Genomic DNA, 20,497 nt, shown 5'->3' with positions numbered 1-20,497 from the left:
GAATTTCATAGTCTACAGCCTACTTTATTTATTATGTATGTAACTTAAAATCATTGGAATAATGATTTTTGCATTAACATTAATGTACGTGCCAAATAATACGTGTACCGGAAATGACGTTTACAAAATGGGGCACGCGGTTGGTTAGAATTAACCGCAGTACATTTTCGTACGCTATTGATTATTTCCTGTAAATGAAGAATTTTAATATAATGTACAAAATATATAAAATTTAGCATTAAAATTGTCGCACATATATTTAAAAATTAATTGGATTAAAGTATTTTTCAAAAATTCTAAGAATGTAAGGTCGACGTAAGATTTTACACAGAACTAGTTTCCATTTTCGCGCGTAAGACTACGTCATAAAGACAGGGGTGGGGGTATAGAAAGCGGATTTTAGACGAGCAGCGTAGGCTTCCTTCAGTCATCTTACGACTTTGCTGTGAGGAGGGTGTTTTGCTCGGTGGTTTCAAATCCTTTGTGTGCAGTTGTGTGAATCTCTTCTGTTTTGTTCTACGACAAACACTAGCCGGATACAAGTTAGTATACATTTTACTTATTCAATAATTAGGTGAAATAGTTAAGAAAGCATGACGAAGACAAAGGAGAGACTTCCAAAACCGAACGCCGACAAGCCAAGTGAAACTGAACGGTTAGTAACTTGGATTAACAAAGTTCGCCGCAAACAATCAAAGTGTCGCCGAAACCGCAGACGCGATTTACGGATTGAAGCAATGCTGACGTGCGCTCTTTCCAAAGCTGAAAATGATTTACGCATCCGGCGATTATCAACAGCCTCAAAATGGGAGGATCTTAAAAAACAATGCTTGAAGAAGGTAAATTATACAAATTATGAACTCTACAATGGTGAAGACACGGAAAATCCGGGATCGTCTCAACAGAATCCCGGGGAAGAAGAGCCATCGTGTCCTGAATTGAGCAGTTTAGACGATTTCATGTCTAAGTTGGCAGAAATAAAAGTACCGTTACAACGCTGAGGTAGCGGGAAAAATGCAAGCGATTAGGTTTGGAAGACCTAACTGTGACTACTTTGACAAGAGGATTTCTCGCAACGTTTTATCTACCAAATGCGTAGAGATTTCAACAACTATATGAAATCTCGAGCGATTATGGAGCACCGTGTGTTACGTCGGTGCTGCAGGAATAGAAATCGCATTACTATCTTGATGTATATATGGATATTTTTTGTTTGCAGTCTCACCGTTCGAGATGGCATTGGGACAAGCGGAGGGAGTTGGTGTTCGCAACGATGCTGAAACGTACCGCACGCTCGGGGACCCCATGTTCTCCAATCTCTGCGCCTTTCATTGGTTTGGTTTATATATTATATTATATGTATTGGTTTGGTAATATACGTAATAATGAGCGTTCGAAATATGTTCGAAGAGTGTTCGATTCGATATTTTTTATTTTCAGAAATATATACTTTGTATGTCTTATAGTTTAAAGAAAATTTGTATAGTACATTTTAGCTTGTAGATTTAGTAGTATCGTTTAAAATATTCGCTCTATTATTCTGAACGTCAAGATTTTGTATATTTGCTTAATGTTGATTAACAGTTTCGTAGACTTTAAGAAATAAAATGAAATTAATAAAATTTGGAAAATGTTTACAATTTTTCTGCAATCTTCTAGTTCATATTAATGCCAAAAATGCTTTTCTGCCCAGCACACTACACATAACAAAATTCTGTCGCAGGCAAGAGACCCGTACATGTACCCAGGCTGTTGGCCGTCATCGGCAATATTATTTGGCCTGTCTGTGTATGAGATAAGGAACGACGAGAGAGGATTGGTACGGGATAAAGAAGGGACGGAAAGTCTTTGTTTTTAGAAAATCGTACATGAAGTTTTCTGGCTGACGAATGGATTGCACCATGATCAAGTTGTACATAAACGTCTCATCACTCCGCGCTTCCGTATCTTGAACATCCAAGCATCAACTAATTCGAAAATCGTCTGACGCGCGATACTCATAGGCTTATTGTGACGAACTACAGCAAATTGTAGCAAATCTTATTTGGTGAGCTCTAATCCCTTTTGTTCGTTATCTGTGCAAATGTGTTTTCTCATGTCCGGAAAAGTTTTTTCATAGCTTGTACCACCAGGTTGTATGCGAGTTGTCGAAGCACACAAGGCAAGCCTCCGGTGAATATCAATAAGGAGAGACAGCGCTAGGGGTAATGGCCCCCCCTAACGCCAATTCAATAGTCAGGAAATATTAGGACTGGCTAGAACAAGAGAACGCGTGAAGGGGGTGCAACTGAAGTTAATTCATAAGAGGATCCTGGAGCACCCCTGTCATACGCGTAGGGTGGTCATCGTGGAGTTTTAGTCGGTAAGAGTCCGACACTACTCTGCTGTTACGCAATTACTGCAACAGCAGAGTGTCCATGAGGATTTCTCCACGTAAAAAAAAAAAAAAAAAAAAAAAAAAAAAAAAATATGGTTGTATGCGAGTTACTCTGGCTTATTAATATTCCTTGTTCAAAGTTGACCAAGCTGATAATAAGAGCTTTTTGAGGTATGGAGTAAATTGAATGCATCTTTGTTGAGTCTAGATGATCCAGAATGGCGAACTACCGCAAGTAGAGCAACTAATCGAAATAATAGACATGCACATATACGTAATATGTTTAATATGGATAGGAAATTGTTTTGAAATTTAACAATCATTGCAATAATTACGTCGGTTTGGAAGTCGTATTACTAGATACTTATTTTCACAGATTTCAATTCACTTATCCATTGATTGATGTTGGGACAAATGAGGAACTTCGCATGTTATTAGATTAACAAATAAAATGTATTGTTCCTGATAAATGGTACGCAGAATAGTAATGGAAATAAAAGACTGGTTTATATTACAGTTCAAGTGACTGATAATAGGAAAGCAGTGATGGGAAAATGAGGCAACGTATTATAAAATTGAATCCCTAAGTATAGCATGTAGATAATATTTTGAGTGTTGACGAAGGACAAAATTATGCACATTCCTTTTCCAATTCCAAGGAAATACATCATTGATGAGTCAGTTGTCAAAACACGATGGAAATTGCTCATTGTTAATTGAACAAGTTTGATATAATTACACAAGCTAAAGATTTAACTTGAAATTTGTTTGAAGAAATTTATTTTTGCTTATATCTGATGTCAAGCGCGGTATTAAGTATTACGCTTTTATAACTATTGTTTTAAATATTTTTGCGTTGAAATATTGTCGTTTGGGTGTCTGTTTTGTACTGCAAGAGTACCCGAAATAATTATACTCGTCATGTACAGCTAAACAACTACAGGCAGTTGATCCTATTCCTGGAACGCGTTGGATTCGTGTTTACATGGTACGTTGATTGGAATCACTTAGAGACGGATTACTGGGGGTATGAGTAATTATGTTTCAGCCAGGCTTGGATAGAGAACGCGTTTAATCGACGTTTAAAGGTCCGCTTAAAATACACATGCTCTGGTAGTTTCTAATTGGATCGTTATAGATGTCGTATACTTTCTGCTAAATCCGTTTTTGGGAGACATTAAGATGAAAAAGGTCGTATTTTTAAAGAGGGGGAGAGAGGTGGTATGCTTTGGATAAAGGTAACAATTTTATATGAAGGATGATTATTGTAAACATTGAATATAATTGGGGAAAATTGAGAAACTGGTGCAACTTGTCGTATTATGAGCTACAGGTCTGGTGCTGTGTCTATCTCTTATCACTTTAATACAATGGATGAGACATTTGTATGGCGTTTTTTGATAATGGAAAACGTGTTCGTGCTGTATGTTTTGCATTCAATAACAGGAAATGGTTCTGCAATTTCAGTAATTCAAAGTACTTGCAGTATAATGATAAGCATAATACAATATAAATTTGCATTTCATCCGGCTACTGAAGGAAATACTTGTTTGACAATGGAACAGATCATTGCTAAGAAAGGAAGAAACCAGCAGATTGTGTATCTATAATCTATTCTAAATTAAGATCATCGTTTCACGTTTAATATTTTAGATCTGCAAAAGGTGATTGACATTTCATTGTGATGACTGTATACATTGAAGTTATATTTGTCCTTGCTACTTTTTGTTATTTGTGAAAGTATGTAGGATGTATAATAGACAAATATAGGGAGGATACAAATAGCCTTAACTCTTCTGCAGAAGGAGAAAGAAAAATAAAGGGTGATAAGGAAATGCATATCATACCATACAAATAATTTCAATATAAAGTCATTTGAAGCATGCTAATGAAAGCATGGTAAGCATGGTAGTGTTAAATTCTTAGAAATATGTAATACCCAAATATGAAATTTGTATTATTTAAGTGTTTCAATATGTTGGGTATTCCTGAGTGGACACTTATAATTTTTGCTTTAGGAAGTTGAAGAAAGTTACATTTATGACGTGAATTTTGTAATAAGCCTCCTGCTCTATGGGAAAGCCATATTGTGAAAGCCATTTAAACATGTATGTATTGTTTAAATATTATTGCTTTTATTATACTCATTAAAAAAGAAATAATGTGATGTTAATACAATGAGTCATAAAATGTTCAAATGCGTTGCGTCAAAATTTTTATGACAATTTTTATATTTATAAAAGTTTTGTCTTGTTTTAATTACATAAGTACATGATAGTTGTAACAAATTTTTGTTCCATCAGTTTTCCGGCAGGTAAAAATCAAAATATACTCATTGAAGTCAAATGTTTTTCAGATTAAAAATTGCAAATTTAATATAATTGTTTTACGGATTCAACAGTTTTCTCTTAGGTGGAATAATTACTTAAAACATATTACTTGTGCTTTTGATACGCTGAGAACAGAAGAAGATCTCGTCGATGTAACTTTAAGCTGCGAAGGAAAAAGGAATAAGAGCAGACAAAATGCTATTATCTGCATGTAGTACATATTTTAGAGATTTATTTAAGGTAGAGTGAAATTAAGAATTTAATAATTTATTACTGTTAACATATATTTTATAAATGATACTTATTCTATTTTAGGAAAATCCATGTCAGCATCCTGTTATAATATCTCGTGATGTAAAATTCGATGATTTGGTTGCATTGGTTGATTTTATGTATCACGGTGAAGTAAATGTGGTTCGGGAACAATTATCTAGTTTTTTAACAACTGCTGAACTGCTTGCTGTTCAGGGCCTTGCCGATGGCTTAGTAGATGGTTTAGTAGAGGTATGTTTTTCAAAATCGTTAAATATGATTAGATATTTTCTGCTTAAATTAAAATAATACACTTGTATCACGTTAAACTGTGTATCAGGATGACATTTTTATATCAACGTTATTGTTTTTGTATTCGTAATGACGCAATTTTATTTGATACTAGTGCTTCAAAAAAATAATTAAAAGTCAATAGATCTTGTTCGTATATTTGATTTGAATGTAATTTAATATGTCGGAGATAAGAGGACATCGGTGCCTTCCCTCTGAAACCTCGGGAAAATCCATAAAAACATTGTAATTAAAATCTACAGTTGTAACTAAATGAGCTTGGGCTCAAGGCGACAATTAGTCGCCGAACGTGGCCGCGGTCAACGGGACGAACTCTCCATTTAACAAAGGCATTGAGTAATCCTATAGCTCTCCTTAAAAGAAAGATTTGTAGCGGCACGTGGCAGTAAACATTTCAACGGTTTCTGTCCCGTAGCTTGCCACACGCAGATCCTATTCTCCGGGCAGGATGTTTACCAGATGTCGACGCGTCTCCACAGTACGTGATCGGCTAGCCCGAGGACCGTCATAAACACTAATATCTAGTTACCTAAAATCCTTCAACAGATACACAGTCTTTGTCCCAGTTACGGGAAGACAGGAGAGACCTATTTTTCCACGAACGACGTCTCCCACTAGCAACCCTCCCTCAAGGGCAGCTAGCATCCTTTTCTAACTACCGATATGGAGATTGGCCAATTAGCAGCAACGTCAATTTCCCTTACTTTCCGAACGTAGGATGTCCCCGACGAATCCGATGATCTCGTGTCCTTAGACACACCTCGTCATAGTTTTCCTCTGGGGTATCACCGGGACGGAAAGTCATTCTCTCTTGCGGTCTCATCGACAAAAAAAGAGATTAACGCCAGCGACTATTGACACAGATCCCGACTTAGATCTTTGCGAGTGCGTACGGCTACCGTCCCGTTGTCCGCGGGTTCGTTATTGAACCTAGGATCATTGTCATTAGTTTCTCGAGTATCTAATTACCACGGTTACTTGTCCGGTTCTATGGTAATCGTATTTGCACTAGCCAATGTCTTCTCTATTGCATAACGACGACGTGTAATCCAAACGAAGATTCGCTTTACGCCCCTAACCCTAATTCTAATGTAAACCCGACATCAGTAGTGGGATCAGTGCCGGTTATAACAGTGCAAGACCTTACGACCATCGTGCGCGAGTTAATTCCGTCGCTAGTGCAAAAATCGAGTGTGGAACCTAACAATTTTTCTACTCCGCTGCATGGTGCGCAGCTACCAATCTGATTATGGAGGAAAATCCTTTACAAAGCAGTGCCCTGAATATAATTTCAATACCGAGTGTCGAATCGACTTCTACGTAGTGGAGGCGCCAACTGGTAGATCAAGCCATCCGGGTGAGTCGTTTCCATTTTACCCCGATCTCGGAGCCGAGTGTTCGCTAATTAAAGAATCCGCAGTCTTGAGAATTTCTGACAAAAGAACGATTGATATAGTAGTAATGCAAGGAATAAGAAATATTGGTACTAAACGTATCGCTCAAATGTTATTCGTTGCAGGTGTCGGCGGGTAGAGATAAACTTTTCACGTTCTCGCTGATAGTTATTTAACAATACGATATCGCGATTGCTCGTTCAATTTTAAGCCAAGATTTTGACGTAATATTACACAAAATAGCCTCGCTATGTGCAAAACAAAATAATTAATGCCTGTAATAAAACCGCCGAAAACGAGATCGATGTTAATGAAGTTGACAATGAGGTACGTGGTAGTGATAAAGGTAGATTAATCTTTCTTTTCGAAAATTCAGAGATTCATCCGTTACGGGTTCCCTACGTACTTGTACAAAAAAAAAAAAAAAAATACAGGCCAGTTAGAAGTACAATTAATTGATCCTAACATCGCCGTACAAGGAGTCCTAATAAACTTCGCGAGCGCGGAATAGTACGTGAGAGAACAAGCGATTTAATTACAGCCAAAAATCATAAAGCCTAGTAATTCACCGTTCGCGAGCCCTGTGTTACTCGTGAAGACAATGGTTCAGATAGATGATAGGTAGATTTTCGAGAACTAAATAAATACACGGTCGCGGATCGGTATCCTTTACCCCTCATTGCGGATCAAGTCGCGAGATTGCAAAAGCGAGATATTTTATTATTCTGGACATGGCCGGTGGGTTTCTCCAAACCCCCATTCATCCTAATTCTAGGAAGTATACAGCCTTGATTACCCTCGATGATCAATTTGGATAATAAGTTGTTTTCTTCGAATTCTTTTGTGCCTTTGTTCGATCCATTCGATGTCCTTTATTTGCATAACATAAGTGCGTGCGCGTTTAATGTTTCTTCCGGAAGTCATTTTCGGGACAGCAATACTATGCTGATTCCGTCGAAAATGGGGATTCTTATATTTTCGGACAATCCTAATAATTTTTGCAACTCATACTTGTCTAAATATTCTAATATTTATGTTTTTCCTTGCTACCATTTTGTAAACCATCAAAGCGTTTACTACGGAAATCCTCAGGAGTAGCCGCATACCAAGTCTTCTATAGCATTTGACCCTTTTTAATTGTGGTGACATAAGAAATCATTTGGTCGAAGTGATCTGTACTACACTTTCCTTCATTGTGTTCAGCAGCGGCTGCTGATTTCGATGTTGCGAACAAACGAAACGAGAGATCATTCTTGAGATTCCTTTGAAACCAAGTATAACAGCCAACGTGCCATTCGTATGTCACGTAATTTTTAGGGTTGGTTGGTGGAAATAAAATATAGTTGAGTCGTAACACAACAATTAACTTTGTTTTAATCAACCTTTATTGTGAATTCACCAATCACAATGTAACACGCACTGAATTAGCATAAATCACAATTCATTCCAACCACGTTATGTAAGACTTAGTTACAACAATACATTAAGTACGCGACTTATAAGGGTAGAGACCGATATAGATATGTTGACTATTCTAAGGATACAGAATAAGTGAAGTTTTACTGACGATACTGTATCTGAGGAAAGCTAGGGGTGGGTGTGTCTAAGGACACGGGACTATCGGATTTGTTGATGACAATTTTGGTTAAGGAAATGAGGGCAATAGACACCGTCTCCGATTGGATAATAGGACGGTTGGTGGATCAGGAAGGGTTTTAGCCGCCCTCGCGAGAAAGTTGCCAACGGAACATACCAGATGTGAAGAAAACCAACTTTCTAAGCTAACACGTGGTAGACAATAAACGTAAAGGGAAATTTAAGACAGGAAATACTCGCTTGGTCCGAAGGACCTTAACTATAAAAATGCCAAGGCCCCTGGTGGGCACTTAAGACTATTGAGGGTGCGTGCCAAGGATATGCAGACATCTGGGTGCCATCCTGTCCGTGGTGTGTGGCCTGGTCTCTGATGTGAATTGACGTTACACGTACGTTGTCGTCTATTTGGATGATGTCCTAATTATTGCCGACGCGATAGATCAAGCCCTAACAGGATTGCACACCGTACTAGATACTCTTGTAAAAGCCGAATTCTCCTTTAACTTTGCAAAATGTTCTTTTCTAAAGGCATCGGTGCTCTATTTGGAATATGTAATTTACGACGGAGAAGTTTGTCCCAACCCGGGTATAATGCACGCCTTGAGTTCTTTACCTGCGTCAACGACCGTCACACAGCTTAGGCAGTTCATAGGTTTAACCTTTTATTTCCGAAAATTCGTCCCTAAATTTTCACGGGTAATGAAACCCTTGTATGCGCTTACTTCCGATAGAACTTCATATCGACGCTAGTTCGGATGAATATGAGGTTATTTTAATGCACAAGATTGAAGGTAAAAATAGAGTAATAGAATATTACAGTATAAGAAGTAGCCCTGCGGAATCTAGGTATCATTCTTACGAACTAGAAAAGTTAGCAGTTGTGAACGCCGTCAAGCATTTCCGTCATTATCTCCACGGACGAGAATTTCTTGTCGTCTCCGATTGTACCCCTTTGAAGGCATCCAGTAGTAAGGTAAATTTAGATGACAGGGTTTACAGGTGGTGGGCTTACTTACAAACTTTTACTTTTGACATTCTGTACCGGGAGGGTAAATGAATGGCCCACGTAAGTTTTGTCTCGCGAAATCCCGTAGACTTGGATCACCTTACGATCAACGAAGTCGTAGAGAAGGAAATCAATCTGACCGAAATCTCCGAAGACTGGCTATTAGTGGAATAACGTCGCGACTCCCAAATTTCTCGGATCGTCAATAAATTGCAGAACGAGGAGCTCACGGGAGATATCGCGAATACGTATGAATTACGGTCCGGTACCCTTCATCGTAATATACAGAGAAAAGGCAGAACTCTCTGCTTGTCCATTGTCCCCGGAGGTTTTAGATGGTCTGTTATTGACCATGTGCAACAGTCAATTATGCACTTAGGTTGGGATAAAACGCTTGAGAAACTGTGCGAGTGTTACTGGTTCGAAGGAATGGCGGAGTACGTTCGCAAATTCGTAGAGAACTGTCACGCTTGTCAAGTTTCGAAGGCTAGTTCAGGTAAAATACAAGCTGAATTACATCCTATACCTAAGACCAGCATACCTTGGCATACAGTTCACGTGGACATAACGGGCAAACTAAGCGGTAAAAGTGGTTCGAAAGGATATGTCATTGTTTTGGCCGACGTCTTCACTAAATTCGCATATCTGCATCATACTCGTAAAGTAGATTTCCCTTAGTACCGCTAAAGCACTTAAGTACTATATTTTTATTCGGCAGTCCTTGCCGGATGATAACGGGTCAAGAGAGGTGTCCTAACGGGTAAATAGTTCCGAGATTTTTGCCAAGATAGGAACATTAAACTCCACCTAATAGCAACCGGTGCTAGTAGGGCCAATGGACAGGTAGAGCATACTATGAGTACGCTAAAAAATATGTTCACGACGGTAGAAACGACCGGGCGGCCTTGACAAGATGCGATCGGGGAAATACAATTGGCTTTAAATTGCACCACCAACCATGCAACGAAATCAAGCCCGTTAGAACTGCTGATCGGTAAAGCAGCAAGGCCATACGGCTTGATGCTACCCGATAATATAGAGGAAAAGACAATAGATATCTCCGATGTAAGGCGCCAAGCCATAAAAAAAAAAAAAAAAAAATAGAGGCTAGTGTCAAGTACGACAAGGTTAGATTTGATAAAACCAAGGCGAGAGTGATTAGGTTCAACCTCGGTGATTTTGTGCTACGGAAAATTGAAGAGAGAAACCAATGTAGACTAGATCCGAAATTTAAGGGTCCATTTAGGATAGCAGAGATTTTGGAGGGGGACCAATATATTCTAAAACCGTTAGACGGCAAACGCTCTTACAAGTATAGTCACGACAGGTTGAGAAGGATGCCAGATAGTCGCATTCCTGCGGATTTGGACGTTGTTAGTGGTGACGAGGACAGTGACCCGAGCGATATGAGTACCCCGACCCCCGAGGGTCATTAACGCAACGCCAGGAAGCTGAAGCGGTCGTGTATTCACATGCACCACCAGCGGCAACGCCAGGAAGCTGAAGCGGTCGTGTATTCACATGCACCACCAGCGGCAACGCCAGGAAGCTGAAGCGGTCGTGTATTCACATGCACCACCAGCGGCAACGCCATGAAGCTGAAGCGGTCGTGTACTCGCAGGCACAGCCAGTGTAACTCTGTGCGGTCGTGCGATCTACAAAATCAAGATTCATCTGGGTGCAAATCGCAAATAGTCCGTCACGTCACTACGACCCGACTGATAAACCACAGGATGCAACTAATATTTCGAATACGAATCATAATGTTAATAATTCTGTCCTTTTATTTTTGTTACCGAAACCTCGAGCAAAATCCTGTTGTCGAACTGGACCCTTGGTTTATTTGACATTTGATTAAGTTGTAACTAATGTTGATTGTACCAAATTTAATGTTAGGAATACCCAATATTTTAACTACACCCGAGGACGTGTGATGGTCAGGAAGACCAGGCAACCCTCGAACACGTCCATATCTCCAGTTGCTCAGCAGCTTGCAAGCAGAAGCAATTCAGAGGCTTCTCAGGAATACGAATGAAGATGAACAAGAAAAAGAAGAAGAAGAAGAAGAAGAATACTCTCCTGATCGCTAAACTAATTAGACTTGGGGACTACTTTATATGGGAACTACTACTTACTTTACTTGGGAACTGTAAATAGATGTTGTGTATAACAGGTTCATCACACATAAGTTGTATTGTACATTATAGTAAATAAATTTTATACTTCTACTTAAAAGATAGATTCTAAATTTTTCTTTATCCCTTCTATCCCTTCAATTCCAATTTATCATATAATAAATTATAACTTCTGTCCAGTTTGTTAAAATTTCTTTAACAACTTCTGCGCTTCCTGTTTAGCATCTCGATCATCTTCGTTCTTTGCAGGATAATCAAGGGCCATTTTTAAATATTTCGTAGCTAGCTCTTTTTGATTTAATTTTAAGTAGGTTTTTCCCAACATTAATAAATTTTGACTATAGAAATTGGGATCAATTTCCTCTGCAGTTTCAAAATATTTTAGAGCTTCCTCGAATGATGAAGATGGCGGTTCTCCAAATATTACAGATGCAATTTTTCTTTGATACCATGTTAAATCAGAAACTTGATAGCACCAAGTACCAAGCATGTACATAAGTGTTGGTTCTTTTGGATTTGGTTCCATTGCTCTCTGCGACATTAAACATATTCGATACAATTGCTTGACATTGTGTCAAGGAATGAAATATTTATAAGTATATATATATATATATATATTTGTCGGATCATCACTGGAAATGGGGTTGTGGGCGTCAAATGAATCTTCTCGAGGATTAGCCATTGATACGGTACACACAGGCGTAGTTTATTACAATGATAGAATTATTACAGTCTTAACAATTGATCACGGCGGTTCGGCACTCGCGACACTAGTGACGATGCTCTCGGGCTAAATAACGAATCCGCGGCCAACGGGATGACAACAGAACGTACTCACAAAGTCTAAGTCTGAGAATAATCACTGATCGCGAAAGCGTTACTCTTTGATCGATGAGATCGCGAGCGAGAATGCCTTTCCCGTCCCGATGATGCCACACAGGAAAACTATAACGGGGTGTGTCTAAGGATACGAGATCATCGGATTCGTCGAGAAAAGCCTTCGTTCAGAAAGTAAGGGAAATTGACGTTGCTGCTAATTGGTCAATCTCCATATCGGTGGTTAGAAAAGGATGCTAGCCGCCCTCGAGGGAAAGTTGTTAGTGGGAGACGCCGCTCGTTGAAAAATATGTCTCCCCTATCTTCCCATAGTTGGGACAAAGACCGTTTGTCTGTTTGAAGGACTTTAGTTAACTAAACCTTAAGATTTATAACGGGCCCTCGGGCTAGCCGAACATGTACTGCGGAGACGCATCGACATCTGGCAATCATCTTACTCGAAGAATAGGGTCTGCACGTGGCGAGCCACGGGACAGAAACCGTTGGAATGTTTACTGTCGCGTGTCGCCACAAATATTTCTTTTAAGGAGAGCTATAGAATTACTCCATACCTTTGTCAGGCAAAGCGTTCATCCCGTGACCGCGGCTACGTTCGGCGACTGACTGTCGCCTCGAGCCCAAGCTCATTATCACAATTCTCGAATAATTACAATCGGGTTGAATAACTACAATTGTTCAATTACAGCTATAGTAGACTCTAGGTTACAATGTTGCGGGATTATCCAAAATTCCAAAGGCTCCGGTGTTCTTTCATCTCCGACATATATATATTAATATATTATCATGAAATATACCTGCATATATTTCTTAATATTATATGACTCTTTTATTTGTGCTTTTACTCCTTCATAAAGAGTCTTAGAATTAAGAAGAATCGATGCCCATTTGTGTGCAGCCCAATTATCCTCTTTTATCTCAAGTGCTTCAAGTATTAAATCATAAGCTTCGAAAATTAATTTCTTTCCATCCACTTCACTCACAATTTTAGACAATTTATACATTGCTCTACACAAACGCCATATAATTTCAATATCACCGCTATCCTATAAAAATATTCAATTTTATTATCTACATTTATAAGTGATATACATAATGTCATTACTTTATAATTTATTAGAAGGTCATGTATTTCCTGGTATTGTTCTTGCTCGTATAATGCATCGGCTTTTGCTATTAGAACTTCTTTTGTAGTTATGATTGCTTCGTTGTCACCTCTCTTTTTTGTAAGACCCCAAATACCCATAGCAGTGAACGACGATATGGTACATAATTTTGTTGTTAACATGTACTGATTGCTGCTCTAATAATGAAAACTAATTGAATAATTTTGTATAATATATTAAAATTTATAGATCTGTGGCGGCACGGGCCACGGAACTTTTCAACGGCTCCGGATGCAAAGCGCGACGCCGCCAAAGCGCAACACCGACGTGCCCAATGTACCATCGATATCTTCACACTCTTTCCGCCGAATTCTCGGAAGAGCATACACGTGCCAGCACTGGCGGCACATCTAATGAATGCACGCTAGTGGGGGATATCGATGGGCTACGAAGGGAAGAATCTGCGCGATCCGAAACAAAAGCAGAGTCAGTCTGTCTTGCGCCATTAAATGTGTAACTCCTCGGTACTATTTGCATAGCAACGCGTCGAATGATCTCTCGGTGTCTATCGTTATTTGTTAGTTGTTACCTGTTGTCTGTTAAGTGTAATTGTTAGTTGTTAATTGTTAACTCTGATTGTTGATTAGTTCTAATTAAACTATTGTTCGTTAAAAACACCAAGAGTAGTTCCTTACGCACCTATCACCATACCACCTCAAACTGGTAACCCCGACGTGATTTAACGTGACATTTAGTGAAAGAGGTGACCGTGATAGTGCTATCGTTTTTAACCACCGATTTTGAGTGCACCGCGACGATGGAAAGTAATACACAGGGAACCATAGCCAGCCAGGTGATCAGCATGTCTCCACTGCTGCCCACGAACACGGCGGCATGGTTTGCCCTTCTGGAGAGACAATTCGAGGCAGCGCGAATTACGGAAGACACCATTAAGTACGTGACGCTGGCAAAATGCCTAAACGATCAACAGCTCCAGGACGTCGAAGACCTAATGACGAACCCTCCAGACATCGGACGCTACGAGAAATTAAAACATGCGCTCATTCGCAAATTATCCGATACGGACGCGACCCGGATAAAGAAGTTGGTGGAAAGCGAGGAGATGGGAGATAGAAAGCCATCCCAGTTTTACCAACACTTAAAAAAACTCTCCAGCCCCTCCACGCCCGATGATTTTACCCTCACGCTGTGGAGGAACCGATTACCCGCCCGCATCAGGCGTGTCCTCGCGGCAGTCGACGATTCGGACCCAGAAAGGTTATTGCGGCAGGCGGACCTGATCGCTGAAGAATTCACGGAGGATTTTCAGCGCACCGCCCGGGTAACGGCAGTAATGGACCCACCAGCGCAAAACGCTGGAGTATACGAACCAATGGCCGCCGCAATCAACGTGTTGAGCGAGCAAATATCACAGTTGCAGGCACAGATGAACGCGTTGAGCATGATTAATCATCGTCGACCACGATCACGATCACGATCACGCTCGCGTTCGCGATACCACCGACGTTCGCGCTCGCGAGATCGGCCACGGCAAGACGGTCTGTGTTTCTATCATGCAAAGTTCGGAGAACGCGCGAGGAGCTGTCGTTTCCCATGCACGTGGAAGTCGGGAAACGAGACCAGCCGTCCGTAGACGCGGCAGACGACGACGGCCTGAGTTCCCGCCGCATCTTCGTTACGGACAAGGGAACGAAGATCTCTTTCCTTGTAGACACCGGCGCCGACATCAGCGTATACCCCCGCAGTAAAATCCATAGGCACGTCAAGAAAAACGCGTACGAACTATTCGCGGCCAACTGGGGGACGCGCATCGCAACGTATGGTACCACTGCGATTGGCCTTAACCTGTCCCTAAGACGAGCCTTCAAGTGGAACTTCGTAATTGCTGACGTTCAAACGCCTATCATAGGCGTAGATTTTTTAAGCCATTATGGGTTGCTCGTGGACCCGCGAAACAAACAACTCCTCGACACGACAACCCAATTATCAACAAGGGGATATGCTGCCACGACGGAAGAAATATCCATCAAAACCGTAATCGGCGAATCGGTCTACCATCGACTTTTGGCGGAGTTTCCGGATCTAACTCGTCCACCGGCCTTCGGACGAGAGAAAATCCGACACAGTGTGGTACACCATATTGAAACCACACCCGGGCCACCCGTCTACAGTAAACCTCGACGTCTCGCACCGGATCGTCTCAAGCAAGTCAAGGCGGATTTCGCAACAATGATCGAGCAAGGAGTAATGCGGCCATCGAAGAGTCCATGGGCATCACCCCTGCATGTCGTCCCAAAGAAGGACGGAAGTCTACGACCATGCGGCGACTATCGTGCGTTGAACGCTCGCACCATACCCGACAGGTACTCCCCACCACATATCGAAGATTTCGCGCAACATCTGTACGGTAAGCGTGTCTACTCAAAAATCGACCTTGTCCGCGCTTACCACCAAATCCCGATCGCGCCAGAAGACGTTAAGAAAACCGCGATCACGACACCTTTCGGACTTTTCGAAGCAACCAACATGATGTTTGGGCTTCGAAACGCCGCGCAAACGTGTCAAAGATTCGTTGACGAAATTACCCGTGGTCTGGACTTCGTGTTCGCTTACATAGACGATTTCTTAATCGCATCCGAAACCGAAGAACAACATCGCGAACACCTTCGGATTTTGTTTGAACGCTTAAACGAGTATGGCGTAGTCATCAACCCAGTAAAGTGCGAATTCGGTGTGAACGAAATCACATTCTTGGGACACACCGTAAACGCCGACGGGATAAAGCCGCTAGCCGAACGCGTTGACGCTATTGTAGAAGTACCGCTCCCCGGGACCGTTAAATCACTACGCAGGTACCTCGGTATGATTAATTTCTACCGACGTTTCATACCGGGGGCCGCAAAAATTTTTCAACCCCTAAACGACCTATTAAAAGGAGGAAAAAAGGGCAACGCGCCCATCAAATGGACAGAGCAATCCGAAGCCAGCTTCCGCGAGTCGAAACGCGCCCTCGCTAACGCCACGATGTTAGCGCATCCGATACCTGGCGCACCTGTTAGCCTCGCGGTAGACGCATCCGACTATGCAATAGGAACGGTCCTCCAGCAACGCGTCAACGACTCTTGGCAGCCGTTAGGTTTCCTTACCAAACCGTTGAACTCCGCGCAGCGAAAGTACAGCGCGTACGACCGCGAATTACTCGCTATGTACACTGCGGTAAAGCGATTTCGACACGCCATTGAAGGGAGAAATTTTATAATTTACACCGATCATAAACCCCTTACATATGCGTTCAACCAAGATCCTGATAAGTGTTCGCCGCGACAATTCCGGCAACTAGATTACATCGGACAATTCACTACCGACATAAGATATATCAAGGGGTTAGACAATAATGTTGCCGACGCTCTGTCACGCATCGAAGCGATAGGAAAATAAAATATATTCAAAGCCAACGATATTTACAATATAATCATCGGAATAGCTCAAGCGACCGACAACTATATCGATCAAATATTTCTCTGCTGTACTTACTATATACTTAATACGACGATTGTGTAATTAATGCATAAGAAATAATAAGGCGATGGTAGATGTATCGTTCAATGTTTCAATATGTCGGAGACGAAAGGACGCCGGGGCCCCTCCTAACCTCCTAACATTGTAATCTAGAGTCTACTATAGCCGTAATGAAACAATCGCAGTTATCCAAGCCGATGGTAACTGTTCGGGATTAGCGACGGTGAACTTTGGCTCGGGGCGACAGCCTGCCGCCCAACGTAGCCACGATCAACGGGACGGGCGCTCCGTCTAACAAAGGTGCGGACCGGTGTTATGACCCTCATTAAAGGGGCAAAAATAAATAAGAATCGCACTTTCCTCCAACTCTGTTGTCATTGTATATTCTTAGAAACATTCTCGGACTTTCCATAATTAAGAAGGTTTCGCATACCTGCTGCACAATACGTCTGTCCTTTAAACCGTGTTTCATACACCAAACAAATCAACAACTGCTTAGGCTTTACCAGCCTGTTAATAAGGGGGCCCCCTTAAGAGTCTTAACCCAGGCAATGGTGGCAAACATGAAGCGAAATGGCGTCTATATAAGCTCGACAACTAGCTCGGAGATCACATTCCCAATTCGACTATCGAACAGAACGTTTGAAAGTTCTTGACGCTTCGAAGTTCTTGACGTTTGAAAATTCTCGACGTTCGAAAGTTCTTCGTGTTTGGAAGCGCTTCGCGATTGAAAGCGTCCTTATACATCTTCACCACACTTGGAGCAGTAAGTATTTTATTTCCTTCAAATCGTTTCTTCCACTGATTTTTCAAACAATTTGTTTGAAATTATTTATTTTATTTCCTTATTTATTATTTATTTATTTTTTATTTATCTATCTTAATTTTATTTTTCCAGATTCTTCTTCGCATTTGGAAGTACTTCGAGTTCGAAAGTTCTTCACGTTTGGAAGCGCTTCGCGATTGAAAGCGTCCTTATACATCTTCACCACACTTGGAGCAGTAAGTATTTTATTTCCTTCAAATCGTTTCTTCCACTGATTTTTCAAACAATTTGTTTGAAATTATTTATTTTATTTGTTTATTTACCTATCTTAATTTTATTTTTCCAGATCGTGCCTTATAACAAAACGATGGGAGAGTGCCCGCTTGGTTACAATAGCTTGCACATCAGAACACAATCTCCAGACAGTTTACCACCGAATTACGTTATGGTGAGCTTTATTTGCCCATGTGGTGAATTCATCTCGGAATTTGGCCTGCATCGCTACCTTTTATACCATCTGACGGGAAGGACGGGAAGGACGGGACGAAGATCAGGCAGCCCAGCAGCACGTCCATATCTCCAGTTGCTCACCAGGTTGCAAGTAGAAGCAATTCTGGGGCGTCGCAGGAATACGAATGAAGATGAACAAGAAGAAGAAGAAGAAGAAGAAGAAGAAGAAGAAGAAGAATACTCTCCTGATCGCTAAACTAATTAGACTTGGGGACTACTTTATATGGGAACTACTACTTACTTTACTTGGGAACTGTAAATAGATGTTGTGTATAACAGGCTCATCACACATAAGTTGTATTGTACATTATAGTAAATAAATTTTATACTTCTACTTAAAAGATAGATTCTAAATTTTTCTTTATCCCTTCTATCCCTTCAATTCCAATTTATCATATAATAGATTATAACTTCTGTCCAGTTTGTTAAAATTTCTTTAACAACTTCTGCGCTTCCTGTTTAGCATCTCGATCATCTTCGTTCTTTGCAGGATAATCAAGGGCCATTTTTAAATATTTCGTAGCTAGCTCTTTTTGATTTAATTTTAAGTAGGTTTTTCCCAACATTAATAAATTTTGACTATAGAAATTGGGATCAATTTCCTCTGCAGTTTCAAAATATTTTAGAGCTTCCTCGAATGATGAAGATGGCGGTTCTCCAAATATTACAGATGCAATTTTTCTTTGATACCATGTTAAATCAGCAACTTGATAGCACCAAGTACCAAGCATGTACATAAGTGTTGGTTCTTTTGGATTTAGTTCCATTGCTCTCTGCGACATTAAACATATTCGATACAATTGCTTGACATTGTGTCAGGGAATGAAATATTTATAAGTATATATATATATATATATATATATATATATATATATATATATATATATATATATATATATATATATATATATATATTAATATATTATCATGAAATATACCAGCATATGTTTCTTAATATTATATGACTCTTTTATTTGTGCTTTTACTCCTTCATAAAGAGTCTTAGAATTAAGAAGAATCGATGCCCATTTGTGTGCAGCCCAATTATCCTCTTTTATCTCAAGTGCTTCAAGTATTAAATCATAAGCTTCGAAAATTAATTTCTTTCCATCCACTTCACTCACAATTTTAGACAATTTATACATTGCTCTACACAAACGCCATATAATTTCAATATCACCGCTATCCTATAAAAATATTCAATTTTATTATCTACATTTATAAGTGATATACATAATGTCATTACTTTATAATTTATTAGAAGGTCATGTATTTCCTGGTATTGTTCTTGCTCGTATAATGCATCGGCTTTTGCTATTAGAACTTCTTTTGTAGTTATGATTGCTTCGTTGTCACCTCTCTTTTTTGTAAGACCCCAAATACCCATAGCAGTGAATGACGATATGGTACATAATTTTGTTGTTAACATGTACTGATTGCTGCTCTAATAATGAAAGCTAATTGAATAATTTTGTATAATATATTAAAATTTATAGATCATTAATATTAACATTACACTTACAATTTGCAAGCGGTCAGGTTATCAAGTTAAAGCTAATATCGACTAAAATTAGAAAATTTCTCTGGTTGCAACGAAGTTTAAAAATCTTATGCAATAATAGAAAAGTAATAAAAAATAAAATCGTGCTTAGATATAATTCCAAACCTTTCGTGAGGATTGAAATCTTCTATGAATAAGCGTTCTTTGTAATACTTTTATATCTCTGATAACGAATAACGCTCTCCGTAACGACATATTAAATTATAGTATTTACAGAAAAAAATAAAAAATTTGTACAATATACAACGTGTTCAGATTTGATTAATTATGACAGATGTAATTCTGACAGCAAAATTAGAAAATTCCACGTCAGATGAGAATCGAATAAAGTACACAAACATTAACAGCATTGACAGATTCGATACTGAAAACTCGATATTTTCAATTCGATTTATCGTAAAGATGTTGTGTGCGCGCGTGCGTGTGTGTCTTCATCTATTTTCTGTTACTGTCTGATACGATCAAATACGATCAATTATATAAAATATAATGTATAGAATTTTGTATTTGCGATAAATACATTACACGTTTCTGAGTATTAAATTTCGCTCTTTATTTTGGATCATCCAATATCCATGACTTGACATGTATTCGAAACAGAATCCGAATTAATTATGATGAATTATGATTAATTATGATTAAAATAATATAAATTAACAATGACAATAAACTAAGAAAAATTATAATATATAGAAATGGACTATTGCATTTTAATCAATATTATCAAAATCTATTGTATATTTGTTTCATGATTGAATTGTTACAAATTCAGTTATGC

At 39.6% G+C, this 20,497-nt stretch overlaps 3 protein-coding genes, 1 long non-coding RNA gene and 1 pseudogene across 8 annotated transcripts; 2 read left to right on the top strand and 3 right to left on the bottom strand.

Annotated features, from left to right (window-relative positions):
- The first annotated feature begins 23 nt into the window (after positions 1 to 23).
- LOC126867942 (uncharacterized) lies at positions 24 to 3,812 on the top strand. Of its 5 annotated transcripts, none has more exons than XR_007690459.1 (3): positions 113 to 542; positions 1,220 to 2,362; positions 2,586 to 3,812. It is a non-coding gene; the product is annotated as an uncharacterized LOC126867942 (long non-coding RNA). The 5 variants fall into 5 exon arrangements; XR_007690462.1 differs by having other exon boundaries at positions 126 to 542; positions 1,220 to 2,047; positions 2,120 to 3,812; XR_007690461.1 differs by having other exon boundaries at positions 126 to 542; positions 1,220 to 2,066; positions 2,133 to 3,812.
- A 638-nt stretch (positions 3,813 to 4,450) lies between these two features.
- LOC126867236 (broad-complex core protein isoforms 1/2/3/4/5-like) lies at positions 4,451 to 5,414 on the top strand (annotated as a pseudogene).
- Positions 5,415 to 11,490: 6,076 nt separating this feature from the next.
- On the bottom strand, positions 11,491 to 11,985 carry LOC126867937 (regulator of microtubule dynamics protein 1-like). Its single transcript, XM_050623039.1, has one exon. The coding sequence runs from the start codon at positions 11,941 to 11,943 to the stop codon at positions 11,587 to 11,589; it is 357 nt and encodes a 118-aa protein (XP_050478996.1). The 5' UTR covers positions 11,944 to 11,985; the 3' UTR covers positions 11,491 to 11,586.
- A 1,024-nt stretch (positions 11,986 to 13,009) lies between these two features.
- Positions 13,010 to 19,829, bottom strand: LOC126867235 (regulator of microtubule dynamics protein 1-like). Its single transcript, XM_050621476.1, has 3 exons — positions 19,681 to 19,829; positions 13,342 to 13,539; positions 13,010 to 13,282 (listed from the first exon to the last, which is right to left on the bottom strand). The coding sequence occupies exons 2-3, from the start codon at positions 13,522 to 13,524 to the stop codon at positions 13,010 to 13,012; spliced, it is 456 nt and encodes a 151-aa protein (XP_050477433.1). The 5' UTR covers positions 13,525 to 13,539; positions 19,681 to 19,829.
- On the bottom strand, positions 18,432 to 19,973 carry LOC126867910 (regulator of microtubule dynamics protein 1-like). The gene is made up of 4 exons (XM_050622996.1): positions 19,825 to 19,973; positions 19,405 to 19,602; positions 19,097 to 19,345; positions 18,432 to 18,931 (listed from the first exon to the last, which is right to left on the bottom strand). The coding sequence occupies exons 1-4, from the start codon at positions 19,912 to 19,914 to the stop codon at positions 18,584 to 18,586; spliced, it is 885 nt and encodes a 294-aa protein (XP_050478953.1). The 5' UTR covers positions 19,915 to 19,973; the 3' UTR covers positions 18,432 to 18,583.
- Positions 19,974 to 20,497: the final 524 nt, after the last annotated feature.

The sequence above is a fragment of the Bombus huntii genome, chromosome 7, assembly GCF_024542735.1.
Source record: "Bombus huntii isolate Logan2020A chromosome 7, iyBomHunt1.1, whole genome shotgun sequence".
NCBI lineage: Eukaryota > Metazoa > Arthropoda > Insecta > Hymenoptera > Apidae > Bombus > Bombus huntii.
This window is presented reverse-complemented; position numbering and strand designations above follow the sequence as displayed.

What these genes read in the sequence shown, in the direction of transcription:
- LOC126867937 (XM_050623039.1), bottom strand. Translation starts at nt 11,943, where the DNA reads ATGTCGCAGAGAGCAATGGAACCAAATCCAAAAGAACCAACACTTATG.
- LOC126867235 (XM_050621476.1), bottom strand. Translation starts at nt 13,524, where the DNA reads ATGTTAACAACAAAATTATGTACCATATCGTCGTTCACTGCTATGGGT. An exon ending in ACCTTCTAATAAATTATAAA is followed by an intron (nt 13,283 to 13,341) that starts GTAATGACATTA and finishes ATATTTTTATAG; the next exon opens with GATAGCGGTGATATTGAAAT.
- LOC126867910 (XM_050622996.1), bottom strand. Translation starts at nt 19,914, where the DNA reads ATGTCGTTACGGAGAGCGTTATTCGTTATCAGAGATATAAAAGTATTA. An exon ending in GATTTCAATCCTCACGAAAG is followed by an intron (nt 19,603 to 19,824) that starts GTTTGGAATTAT and finishes TTTCATTATTAG; the next exon opens with AGCAGCAATCAGTACATGTT. An exon ending in ACCTTCTAATAAATTATAAA is followed by an intron (nt 19,346 to 19,404) that starts GTAATGACATTA and finishes ATATTTTTATAG; the next exon opens with GATAGCGGTGATATTGAAAT.